This window comes from Ovis aries, chromosome 19 (assembly GCF_016772045.2).
Source record: "Ovis aries strain OAR_USU_Benz2616 breed Rambouillet chromosome 19, ARS-UI_Ramb_v3.0, whole genome shotgun sequence".
Classification (NCBI taxonomy): Eukaryota; Metazoa; Chordata; class Mammalia; order Artiodactyla; family Bovidae; genus Ovis; species Ovis aries.
In genome coordinates, this window is record NC_056072.1 from 44,074,386 (window position 1) to 44,088,128 (window position 13,743).

General features: G+C 43.7%; 1 protein-coding gene across 1 annotated transcript in view; it reads left to right on the forward strand.

Moving 5' to 3' along the window:
* IL17RD (interleukin 17 receptor D) overlaps positions 1-13,743 on the forward strand; it is a 65,482-nt gene that overhangs the window by 43,431 nt on the left and 8,308 nt on the right. The window contains exons 3-11 of the mRNA XM_027958262.3: positions 712-837; positions 5,073-5,191; positions 5,713-5,833; positions 7,788-7,832; positions 8,145-8,296; positions 9,545-9,610; positions 10,162-10,216; positions 10,711-10,821; positions 11,654-11,838. Of these exons, the coding sequence (XP_027814063.2) occupies positions 712-837; positions 5,073-5,191; positions 5,713-5,833; positions 7,788-7,832; positions 8,145-8,296; positions 9,545-9,610; positions 10,162-10,216; positions 10,711-10,821; positions 11,654-11,838 (980 nt within the window). The remainder of the gene's footprint in view (positions 1-711; positions 838-5,072; positions 5,192-5,712; positions 5,834-7,787; positions 7,833-8,144; positions 8,297-9,544; positions 9,611-10,161; positions 10,217-10,710; positions 10,822-11,653; positions 11,839-13,743) is intronic.

Below are 13,743 nucleotides of genomic sequence, written 5' to 3' on the forward strand. Positions count from 1 at the left end.
AATGAGTCAAGTCCTCAGACAAAATCAAAGAATCAGTGGTTTTCGTTTTTTCAAGCACCATGGGAGTGTTTGGATTCAGTGGGTGTTGTGGGTTTCTTTGATGAGGTAGGGTTGGGAGCAAAAGTTTTACCTTTGTCATGCTAGTTAACATCCAAGGTGCTCTGCTGATCACTAAGTCACTTAGTCCCTTTGGCAGGTCCTAATTGGATTCTTTAACAGCCCTGCTGTGAATGACGCCCCCTTGAGTTCACATCCTCCTAAGAGTTCCTCTTTCGCAGTCACCTTGCCCTCTAGGCTTCTTCTGAAAAAGAACAAACCCCAGATACTTAGTCATTGTTTGGTTTCAGATCGCTCTGTAACATTGGAAAAGTTTTGAACTAACCTAAGTTATTACTGATTTAGGTAAACTGTCAGAGTAGTAAAAAAGTGAATGCCTGATACAGCAAACTCCAGACCTTACATAATCCTCCAACCACTTTTAACTCAAAAGTGAGGGGGTGGTAGTGTTATACATAAACCCCACTGCAGCATCTTAACAGTTTTCCAAACAGATAACCTTTGATGTCATCTGTGGGCTTTGAGGCACACATCTTTAAACAGAGTAGATTTGGCTAACTCCGAGCATGCTCTGTGTAATTCGAGAAGATGAACTTGGAAAAAGAAAGAAACAAAAGTTTAAATCTAACTGTCCTGGTTCTCCCAACCCTCTAGACTGCACCACTTACTTGAATCCGGTGGGGAAGCACATGATCGCTGACGCCCAGAACATCACCATCAGTCAGTACGCCTGCCACGACCAAGTGGCTGTCACCATTCTTTGGTCCCCCGGGGCCCTCGGTAAGTGGTCCAAGTGGAGTCTACGATGGTGGGTGGTACCCAGTACAGAGGTCGTAAGTGCAGTGGCCTCCTGGGGCCAAGTAGGTCCTTGACTCAAGTGTAGCTTAGGTGTGCCGCTGCACAGACACTACTTGATTGTAACTCTTGCTGCTTCATGCTGTGCTTCATGGCTCATCTTTTGTTCCCTTGGCTGTTATCGAGAGAGATGTAGGTGTGTAAAATAATAGTGTGTGAATGGTAAATGTCGCTGAGGTCTTTGCTTGTGTGTCTCAGCAGGAGTGGGGGGATGAGTGGCCTAGCCAAGAATGTAATGGATTCAGGATCCAGCATTTCTGTGGCCACATGGAGATGCACCAGCCTAGCCTTGGCACATTTTGTGAGTTGTCAGGACAACCCCAGTTTTCAGGAGAAATCATGGAATCAACAATTTTTAAATGTTGGAAACGAACTGAATTTATGTTTAAATTGTATGGACTGAAAAAATAGCCAAACAAACAGAAATTAAAAACCAACAAACCTACATTATCTGGCCAGATTCAGGTTAGGGCTGAATCTGCTTGTCCTCTTTAACGAATTGATGATGCCCAGGATAGGATGGGATAGTTGAGTGTGGAACATGGAGAGGGCTCTTTTGTTCAGATGGGCCTGGGTTTGAACCCAGGATGAGCTACCCAGGTGCGCTTGTAGTAAAGAATCCATCTGCCACTGTGGGAGATGCAAGAGACACAGGTTCAGTCCCTGGGTCAGGAAGATTTCCCTGGATAAGGAAATGGCAACCCACTCCAGTATTCTTGCCTGGAAAAATCCCATGTGAAAAAGAGCCTGGCAGTCTACAGTCCATGGGGTTGCCAAGAGTCAGACAGGACAGTGTGTACTCACGCACACACACAACCTTTAGGAGAAACATTTAGACCTATCTGAGCCTCAGCTTCCCCATCTGAGGCATATGACTTTTTCCTCATTTAAGAGTTAGAAACAGAGTGGATACATGTATAACTGATTCACTTTGCTATTCAGGAGAAGCTAATGCAACATTATAAATCAACTATGACTGAGCGACTTCACTCACTTCACTCACTTTATACTTTCTCACTGGAGAAGGAAATGGCACCCCACTCCAGTGTTCTTGCCTGGAGAATCCCATGGACAGAGGAGCCTGGCGGGCCATGGTCCATGGGGTCACGGAGAACTGGACACGACTGAAGTGACTGAGAACGCATAATCAAAAAAATTGCAAAAACAAAAAATTACTGAGTGGAAATGTACAATGGGATGACTACTTTGGAAAACCTTTTTGTATTCTCCTGAACAGTTATATATGCATTACCACATGATCCAGCCATTTGGCTACTATTTACCCAAGAGAAAGGAAAGCATATATCCACACAGACATTCATAGCAGCTTTATTTTTAGTTGTCCAAAACTAGGAACATCCTCAATGTCCAGTGCCTAAACTGATACACCAGCTGTGGTGCATTCACACAATGGAACACCACCCAGCAATGAAGGAATGAAATCGTGATATACTTAACAATGTGGATGAATTTCAAAATAGTTTTTCTGAGTGAAATCAGCAAGACAAAAAAAAAAAAAAGCATTAAGCATTGACACATTCAATAAAATACAAACAAAGCTTTAGTGGCAAAAAGCAGGTTCCTAATTGCCTGGGAACAGAAGTGAGAGGGAGTATAAAGAGACATGAGGAAGAATTGGGAGGTGATAGGTAAGTTCTTGGTTTTAATGACAGTTTCAGGGGTATACACATAAGTCAAAGTATATGAAAATGTTCTCTGTAAAATGAAACTAATTGTATGCCAATTATGCCTCAATAAACCTGTTAAAAGTAGAAAAAGAATTAAGGACAACACACACACACAGAGTACATTTCTAAAGAGAACTCTTAAAAAATAGTAATAGTGTCTGTTATCATCATCAGACCCTGGTCCTCAGGTTTCCTAGGATATTGCCACCCAATCTTAGAATTTTAAAAAAAAGTCTGACCAAGGAAAAAGTAAGATAAAGTCTAAATTTCTTAATATAAATGGGGTAAATCTCAAAGGAACCAGATTCAGAAAAGGTGGGTACAGAGACAGGGAGAATGGGTCAGACCTGTGGGCCTGACTCACTTCTCTATGTAAATACCACTGGGTCTGAATGCAACAGGTTTTCCAAAAATAACATTATCTTAACATTTAAAAGGAAAAACATCCTCTGTGGATGAAAGAGAAGGGGTCATTCCAACATAAGGCTAAAAATGGTTAAAGGGCTGGCCTGACACATTGCAGGCTCCCTCTTTAGAATGAAAGTGAGAGATATGAGGAGAACTGACATGTGGAACCATGAGGGCAGAAAGATGAGCTTTTTCTGCATGACAGTGTGTGGGTGGGGATGGCTGGATAGATTCTAGCAATTTCTATGAGGTTCTATTAAGGAGACTCCTTGGGAGATAGAAAAACACATGCGTTAAGAGCACGCTGGGTTTGATCCCACCTGGGCCATTTTATCCCTGTGTGACTCTGGGCAAGCCATCTAGTGTCTGTACACCTCTGTTTCCTCATCTATAAAGGGGGGACGATACCTTCTTCTTGTGGTTGTGAGAAGGATTCAATCAGTTAAATGACAAGGAGTAAATAAGTCCCTTGATTTTACTGCCCTATAAAATTATAAACATGATCTAACTATGAGATGTTATAATATTTTGATAAACCTGTTGCTATAAGATTTACATTTACTCCCAGACTTGGAATAGTGGTTTTCCAGGCAAGTCTTTTTAAATATAAGAACTGGAATCACCCACTCCCACCTCCAACTGATGAATTTGTCTGTAATTGTGAGATGTACAGTCTTACAGTCATATCAATCACCTGGCTTTTGTTTAAACAGTTCTGGCAACATTGCATGAATTAAATCTTAGTATAAATAATAAGGATTTGTTCAAAAATATTTGGAGGGGAGGAATGGGAGGATTTCAAAAGACAAGTTCCTGTGAGATCTACTGAATAGTTGCTGGTCAGAAACCTTGGATCTGGGTAGCATGTGTGAATCTCTGGCTGTGGATCCACCAGCCCTCACTCCTGCAGGAAGCTTTGTACTCGAAATACTACAACACGGCAGGATCCGGACTTGTGCCCTCTGTGCTCTGACCTCTTAAGTCATGAAGCTCTAATTGTAACTCCTTTGCCCTTCCCACCATAAAATATGTGCTCTTCATCAAATAATTACAGGATTGGAGAACCTATTCGAAAGAGAAAAAGATTTCCTTGGCCTTTGCCATCGATAATTTTCCCACCTGCTTAATTGCATCCTGTGTAATTACTCTTGCCCTGGAAAGGGGAAGGGTTGAAAAATGTCTCGTTGTCTGGTGTTTTGAAAGAATGCGAAATCGATATCTTGCCAATTGAGGCCTGCTTCGGGGAACTCCAGCTGCAGTTGGACCTCTCCAGTCTCCATGGGATACGAAGCCCTAGCACCGGCTCTCGTGGCCATCAGAGCTTAATCCTTTTGAAAGCAACTAGTTGGACGGGCAGCGGGGGAAGCTCAGGTGGCAGGAGGCTGGGCCAGTCCCTTTCAGTGGCGCTGTGGGCGTCCCGGGGGCCTCTGAGGGCAGCATCAAGAGCACACACTGGGCAGCTCTTGGGTGTCTGCCTTTCAGGCGTGATTAGAGCAAGAACGGCTTTGTAAATCACATAGGCAGTCTGCTAAGCTATTTAATCTCCAGCCCAGGACCCCCTTGGGTGCAGACACACACTTTGCTGGGAATTTTCTACGTTGCTCAGTGAAACACGCCAGCAAATATAGGACTAAAAGGGAAAGTATTTGAAACATGGTTCCGGGCAGGTCCCTAGTCAGCATTGGAAATGATCGTCAGCTGAATACACCTAGTTTAATGACACAGAAATTATATATTCCACTGCAGTTTTTTATGATCAATTGTGACTTGGGTCTAAATATTTGAACCCTAATGTCATAGAGCAAACGGACGTTCGTGAAATGGCTGGCAGGATTAGAGATTTATTCATTAGTAATGGTGGGACAGAAAATCACCTGGCCTGTATGAGAGGAATGCAGGGTATGCCTTTTTTCTTTCTGTAAACCCAGATATTCCTGCCTGGCTTAGAATGCCTTTTATTCTGTTGTGTAGGGGCAGAGGACGGTGATCTTAGAGGAAGGAAAGTGTGTTCAAAAGTAATTAGGTCCTCTTTTCACATTAATAAAAGCATTCTGCTTTGCTCAGGCATCGAATTCCTAAAAGGATTTCGGGTAATACTGGAGGAGCTGAAGTCAGAGGGACGACAGTGCCAACAACTGATTCTAAAGGACCCGAAGCAGCTCAACAGTAGCTTCAAAAGAGCTGTAAGTCGCATGCAGGGGAATGCACCCCTGAAGACGTGCCATTGTTCTGGGGACTGAATGGTCTATTGAGAGCCTGTGAAACTGTAGAAGGAGGGGCTGCGGACTCCAGCCCGCCTGCCCAGGTGGGCCAGCCTGCTCCACCCTCCCAGAAACCCTCCAGCATTTCCCGGTGGTAGACAGACACACCTCTCAGGTTACCAGCTGGAGTGGAGCAGCCATCCTGGAAGGTGGTATCAGGAGAGGATGTGGGCTCTTCCCCACCAGCTTGCAGCCTCGGCTTCACTGTCAGAAAAACAGACAGTGTTGTCCATATTCCTTTTCATTTAGGGGTCCAAACCTAAACTTGATCTGGAAAAGAAACCTGACTTCTTCCTGCCCTGGGACACCAACCCCCCTGCCCCCCACCGCCAACCCTAGAACTGTGTCTGGGGGACCTTCAGGATGGACTGGAACTCTTGCACATAGGTAGAGGCGTGGGTGATTTCTCTGTGACATCACACGTGTTTTTTGATCCCTTTTAGGGGATGGAATCTCAACCTTTCCTGAATATGAAATTTGAAACGGATTACTTTGTAAAGATCGTCCCTTTTCCTTCCATTAAAAACGAAAGCAATTATCACCCTTTCTTCTTCAGAACCCGCAGTGAGTATGGTCTTTCCTGCCTACTTTCCATGGGGAGACATTTCTCCTGCTTTTAAAGACATTTTGACAGAGATAGGTTCAAAAGTACATGAAATACTAGTATGAAAGAGAAAAGCATCCAGAAAAGCAATTTTAAAAATTAAGATTTGACCCAGGCTTCCGTGGTGACTCAGTGGTCAAGAATCTACCTGCCAATGCAGGAGACATGTGTTTGACCCCTGGGCCAGGAAGATCCTCTGGAGAAGAAATTGACAATGCACACTAGTATTCTTGCCTCAGAAATCCCATAGACAGAGGAGCCTGGCAGGCTTCAGTCCATGGGGTCACAAAAGCGTCAGATACAATGGGGCAACTAAATGACAAAAACTGTTCATCTAACCAGAAACACCCATTCCTGGCTTGTTATAGAGCAGACATGACAATTGACCTTTTTTGAAGGTGCTGCAATATAGCCATGTAGTAAAATTGTTTAACTTAAGAAGAGGAAAAGAAAGTATAAGTTTATTTTAAGATGAAGGGTAAGCATGAAATGATTCCATTCTGTACCTGTCCTCAGGAGGCTGGCCTCTGTGGGTGGCTGCCTGTCATTTTTTCAAGATTAGGTTAAGAAAATCAAGTAGTGTCCCTGAGGTCACCTCATTCTAGGAAGTTTATTTAACATCTCTGTGCCAGACTCCATTCTAAATACTTTCCAAACATTAATGCAGTTGACCTCCATAACAGCCCTACAAAGGATTTAATCTTACCATCCCCACTTAGCAGAGGTGGAGCCACACATAGAGAGGTTAAAGGGGCTGCTGGGGGGCTGGGATTTGAATGCCACGGAGCCCGACTCTGGAGTCCTCACCCTGCAACCAGCCACCGGCTGTACAGGGTTCCCCTCTCTGCCTGCCTCTCCCTTTCCACCTGTTCTGCACACAGTGTGGTGTGTCTTTCATCAGCCCAAACCGCTGCTTTAGAGTTCTTACTCTGCTCTGCAGAGTTCTTACTCTGATTGTTTTCTTCTTTTAACACTGTAGTGGTTTTCTATGCAGAAAGGTTCATTTTCTTAATGAAAATAAGATTCCATGGGGCAGAGACCATGTGCATTTTACAGTATCTCTCAATGCCTTACATGTAACAACCAGATAGAGGATTCAAAGAATGTATTTATGCAAAGCTTGCCTAAATCGAAACTAGCCTACTTTAATTTTCTTCATCAGAATCAGTCTCTCTGAGGGTGAGGTGGGACAGGAGGTGCATTTATCACCATTTCGGGCACCGTGACCTCAATGCAGCCTTTGATTTTCTTGGTATCGTAAGCACATTTTCCAGAGGGTCCTCCTGGGTTAGCAGCATGGCATATAGGACCTCTCTCATGGTGTTTTTTTTTTTTTTTTTAAATCACATTTAAATCCGACTTCAAAGCTGCTTGTTTTCAGCACTGGTACTGCTACTTAGTAGATGGCTGGATGTCATTTTTAGACTCCATCAAAAGGATTTTAAATTGGAGAGCCAGCAAAAGTTAAAGTAACCTCAAGACAAGTTGCCAGGATCACTCCAGTGTTCTCTCATGCCTAACCACTCTGCATTTGGGTAGGGGCTGGCATTATTTCTGTCTACAGCTAAAACAGAGCCCCTCCATAGGACAGAAGCATGGACACAGTCTTGCTGCCCTTGGCCATGGCCTTGAAACTATGTAATACCTGACAAGCTTTTAAAATGTAGGTGACTTCATATTGTTTCCACTTAGGTGGCATAAAATGAACTGCATTAATATCTTTATACTGTACAATTCAAATTTTCTCAAGATACAACTGGGCTATACTGAAAAGCATTGTTGACTCAATGCAGTTGCTATGTTTTACATTCTTTCCAGCAACGTTCAGTGCAGAATATTTATATTGTATTGAATTGTTAGATTAGGAAGATGTCAAACTGTCCTAAAACTAAAAACATGTGTCTTTCTTAATAGCGTGTGACCTGCTATTGCAGCCGGACAACCTGGCTTGTAAACCTTGTAAGTATAGCTGTCCTTGGTATTTCCAGGTGGCACAGTGGTAAAGAATCTGCCTGCCAATGCAGGAAATGTCAGAGAAGTGGGTTTGACCCCTGGGTTGGGAAGATCCCCTCAAGGAGGAAATGGCAACTCACTCCAGTATTCTTGCTGGGATAATCCCATGGACAGAGGAGGCTAGCACACTACAGGCCCCTTGGTTGCAAAGAGTTGGACATGACAGAGTGACTGAGCATGCATATAGCTGTCTTTGTCCAATCTCAAGTGGATTCAGGGTGGCCTCAGATCACTCACTCTGGTCCTTCCTCCCCCTAGTCTGGAAGCCTCGGAACCTCAACATCACTCAGCATGGTTCGGACATGCAGGTGTCTTTTGACCACGCACCCCACACCTTTGGCTTCCGTTTCTTCTATCTTCATTACAAGCTCAAGCATGAAGGACCCTTCAAGCGAAAGACCTGTAAACAGGTAAGCTGCTGGGTATGCATAAAAAAACCACTGCATGTTTTAAAGTGACCCCACAGCCTCTGGAATTTGGATGGTTCAGTGTGAACATTAGGCTCTGTGGTCTGTGAGCATAGGTAGCTATTCCAGAATGTTATCACTGAGTTCATCTCGGGGTCATCCTGAGTCACCCCTCACTCCCTAATTATCTAAGTATCTCTACCCTATCTGGCCCAGTGCTGATGCAGCCAGTGACGTTTTACCAAAGGAACTGAAACAATGATGTAGTTGTCAGTTCTTTAGTATTTCAAAGCTGAATCAGGTGCTCACTGTGTGTCTGTGGTCATTGGGTCTTTACAGCTCAATGAAACCAAAGCTGCTATTATCCTCAGATATGGAACCTGAGGCCCATGGAGGTCACCTGGCCTGCTGCTTAAGGCCTCACAGCTAATCTGGGAGCCAAGTCACTAGCATGTCAGTGGCTCGTAATTTATACAGAGGCCAAGGTTAACTTGAAATTCAGTAACCAAGTTCTTAAACTTGAGATAGTCAGAGGGAGTGGGTGGTATTTCCTGGAAGTTCACGAGAATGCTCGATGACCCCATAAGAGCACCAAGAGAGGTTTTTGGTCCTGGTGGCAGAAACCAGTGCCCTCCTAGATGCATGTGCCGAGTTTGGTTTTCCTGCCTGCTCTCACCTCTGTCATTGACCTGCTGCTGCTGCTGCTAAGTCGCTTCAGTCGTGTCCGACTCTGTGCAACCCCACAGATAGCAGCCCACCAGGCTCTCCCGTCCCTGGGATTCTCCAGGCAAGAACACTGGAGTGGGTTGCCATTTCCTTCTCCAATGCATGAAAGTGAACAGTGAAAGGGAAGTCTCTCAGTCGTGTCCGACTCTTAGCGACCCCATGGACTACAGCCTACCTTCTACTCAAGTCAAAATTATATTAAATAAAATATGCACAAACAGGGGAGGGTAATTTTTTCCCATTTATTAAGTAAAAGGTATTCTAACTAGCTTCTTTGTCTTCAAATAAAAAACTGCTGCTCTGGGCACTACCAGCCAAGCATAGACTATGACGGGGTCGCAGGTTCTCCTGGGCCTTTTATCAGAGTGAAGTTCAGATACGCACAGTTGCTTTCTAATTGTCATCTTCTGAAAACATAATTGAACCTGGTGAGAAGTCTCTTTGATTCAGTTCCAAAACAAAAGAGGGGTCCTGGTGACCTTTATCTGAGAAGAAAGTTTTAAAGTGTTATTTGTTTCTTTGCAGGAGCAAAATACAGAGATAACCAGCTGCCTTCTTCAAAATGTGTCTCCTGGGGATTATATAATTGAGGTACACACAACTCAAGAAAGCCCTATTATTTTTATTTAAAAACATTTTTTTTTCTGTACCATGTGGCTTGCAGGATCTTAGTTCCCCAACCAGGGACTGAACCCAGAGCCTTGCCAGTTAAAGCACTGAGTCCTAATCACTGGACCACCAGGGAATTCCTGTTTTTTATGAAAAGTTTTATTGACTTATAGTTGATTTACAATGTTGTGTTAATTTATGCTGTATAGCAAAGTGATTCAGTTATACATACACACACATATATATTTCCTATTTTATGTTCTTTTCCATTCTGATTTGTCACAGGATATTGGATGTAGTTCCCTGTGCTATACAGTAGGGCCTTACTATTTATCTATCCTCTGTATACTCATTTGCTTGGAAAAGCAGAGATGTATCTGATTGTTACTGTCTAATCTCAGCTTGAAAATGGTCACAGGCAGCAGCAGCTCTGTCCTCCCCTTGCCCCACTGACCACAGATAGAAAAATGAATGGAATCTGTTGAGATGGTATCACTTAGAAAAAAAATAACACAGCATCCTCTGCTTTGCAGCTGGTCGATGACAGTAATACGACAAGAAAAGTGATGCATTATGCCTTAAAACCAGGTGAGATTTTGTGTTTGTTTGAAATGTTGCCTCTGGACTACAGAGTGGACCAAGGTATTTGATACTTTCCGTACTTCATGGTTTAGGAAAAGAAAACACTTGAGCTCCTCACTCTTACATGATGTTCCATCAGATCTGACTTTCCTTCCACCCTAATGTTGATGCCTGGAAGATTAAAGCCAGTGTGTTACAGGTGTCACTGGGACTAAATAAGTAGTCAGTTGTCCTCAGAAGCAAAGTGGTGGGGTGGGAGGTTTCCTTAGGCAGATTCTCACTCAAAGGTATTCAGTGATCTCAGCAGATTCTAGCTGTTGAATTGTATTCTACAGCCTTTTAAAGTGAATCTTTTTATAATTACCGAATCATTACTAGAGAAAAGTGGTCAGGGAGTCTTGGAACCTGTTATGTGGCTTATTTTTAAAAAGAAAAAAATGTTTCTCTTTGAACCTTTTACACTGCTGACATCTAAAAGCCTTCCCTTTGAAATTTCCCAGTGCATTCCCCGTGGGCTGGGCCCATCAGAGCCGTGGCCATCACTGTGCCATTGGTCGTCATATCGGCATTCGCGACGCTCTTCACGGTGATGTGCCGCAAGAAGCAACAAGGTATTTGTGTGGTGTGTCCCCCTCCAATCCAAGTTGGCAGGACTGGGGCCAACAGAGAGAGACTGGGAGCACTTGGTCCCTCCAGGCAGGTGACTGGGAAGCCACACAACTCTTGTAGTCAGTTCCCTGGCTGCTGTAGTTCCCAGAATTAAAATACTTGACTTTTAACCTGATGAGCCACTAAAAGGGCAGGTGTGCTTCCCTTCTCAAACTCAGGATGATAAATTCAAGAGCATATAGGAAGTTCCAAGGTGTGAGTAAAGGAAGAAGTAGGGCTTTATCACTTATAAAAGTCCGATGACAGGAGAGAAACTTGTGGGACACTGGGAAGTGTATCCTTAGTCTGAGTGGTGGTTACACAGGTATATACTTAGATAAAAATTTCCTAAGATGGTACTCTTAAGATTTATGCACTTTACCTTTGTAAGTTGTACAAAAAAACTCCCCAAACCTCGATGAAAGTTTTAAAGAACATCAGCTCTTTATTGAAGCTTCATTGGTCAGGTAGCTGCACTCAGTTGGAAGAGCTGGTTCGAGATACTGCTGACCAGAGTGGAGGGTGGGGGTGGGTGAGTGGCCCCTGCAGTGTTTGTGGCTTAACCAAGCTCAGTTTCTGGTGAAGAACAAATTTTGGCCATTTTTGGCTCCACTGGAGAAATCAGCTGTCCCATTCTCCAAGATGACCCAAGGGGCTGGTAGAGTTAGGGAGCTGGGAGTACCCCAGGTGACATGGCGACTGTTGTTTCTTGAAGACAGCATTATGTCTCGAGTCATAGGGAACAAGTCAGAGCGTTGCTCATGGGCACCAACCCTATCTTCTTGTCCACTTTAGAAAATATATATTCACACTTAGATGAAGAGAGTTCGGAGTCCTCCACGTACACCACAGCACTCCCCAGGGAGAGGCTCCGGCCTCGGCCCAAGGTCTTCCTCTGCTATTCCAGTAAAGATGGCCAGAATCACATGAACGTTGTCCAGTGCTTTGCCTACTTCCTCCAGGACTTCTGTGGCTGTGAGGTGAGGAATCTAAAGTCTCTTCTTTTATCCTGGGTGGGATGTGTGCTAATAAACTCTTAGCTTCTGACCTAGGGGTTAGCCGTGGCACTCTTCTTTGAGTCTGTCACAGCCATCATTGAAACTAAATGTTTGCTGACACACAGTTCTAAACCCGACACACTCCTGCTCAAAAGCCTTGAGTGGCACCCACCTGGCAGGACGTGTTTTAAGCTTTAAAAAGACTTGTTGGGTGTATGGATGGTGGAGGAGATGGCAGTGTGCAATGAGGGTGGTGGGAGGAGATCATCATGGTATTGGAGGGTCAAAGAGAAAATGGTAAGTAAAGAAGTGGGTTTAGACAGTTCTTTGGGGGAGCTTTGCTAATAAGGGAAAACAACATGTTAAGTGCTCATATGGTCTACTCTGGTTTCTTGCCTATTCTTTTGAGTTAAGCTATTAACATGTAACTTTTTCATACTGTCATAGAATTCATTTTAGAGTGAAGCTTGAGCTCTCACGGAAAACACACTCTGTTTCTTACAGATGCAAGAACTGTACAATAATTCTGTTTTTTGTTGTTTACTCACTAAGTTGTGTCCAACTCTATGACCCCATAGACTGCCAGGCTCCTCTATCCATGGGATTTCCCAGGCAAGAATACCAGAGTGTGTTGTCATTTCCTTCTGCAGGGGATCTTCCTGACCTAGGGATCAAACCTACAAATCTGTGTTTCTACCATTGCAAGCAGATTCTTTTACTGTGGAGGCACCCTTGAAGTTATTTGTGCTTTGAAATGGAGGGCTCAGTGAGTTTCTTAGACTCTCTCCATGTGGTGAGGCTGCCCCCTAGTGTCAGTAAAGCATATTTACAAGGCTGGCAGGGTTTCTAGAGGTGGGCTGATCAGCCTCAAAGACCCGCAAGTGGCACACAGTCTTCAAATACAGACAGCCCGTCATTTGCTCTGCTTTGTGAGTGACTAGCCTGGGGAAAGGTGGGCTAGTATAACATAAATAGGGGTGTAATAGAAAATTTGGAAACTAGAAAAGAATGACAAATTTAAAAATGAGTGGTAATTTTAACTTGGAGAAGAGGAACCACAGTTAAAGTTGCTGTATTTCCTCCCAGTCTTTTTCTGCATAGATGAACTCATATATACAGTTTTGCATTTTGGATGGATTGGAATTATTTTTTTCTTTCTCTTCACTCAGTGACTTTTTATACTATTAGTAGTTCTATGTAAACTGAAGTTTTAAGTAGACACTTGGATCATATTAATGATTCACCATAATTGAGTTTTTTCAAATTGTTAAACACCTTTGATTCCAGTTTGCCTCATTTCTGCTGATTTTCCAAAGATAGATACCTGGATATGGAATTGCTGAGTCAGGCAGGAACATTTTTTTAAGTGGTTGGTCAATTAGCTTTCAGAACATATAATGTTAGTGAGAATTAAGGAAAGGGTAAGACAATTCAGGATTATTTTCAGCAAGTAGGTAGATGTTGGGGATTTCCTTCCCTTTGGGAATACCTTAGAGCAAAAAAGGAAGTCAAAGTCATTTCAGAACCCTTTCCCCCATGAGAGACTCTGGCTGTCACATTTGGGCATAGGCATTGGGAATTAATTTCTGAACTACAAAATGAAATTGCCAAAAGACTTGGCAGCAGAATCAGATGAAGATGGTCTGAGAAAGTGAAGCCCTCTGAGGGGCCACACATGTCCTGTGGTCTTACTTTGTCGGTGCTCCACTCCCAACTCCCTCCCAGACCTCCCCTTGGGTTAAAGGCCTGGTAGGGCTGTGCTCCTGTTGATTGCTGAGAAGTCATGGTGAGAGACGGCAGTCTCTACGAGTGAGTGAACCAGATGGTGGTGTTACTGCAGCTCATCACCCTTCTCTCCATGCACCAATCACCTGGTAAATAGCAGGC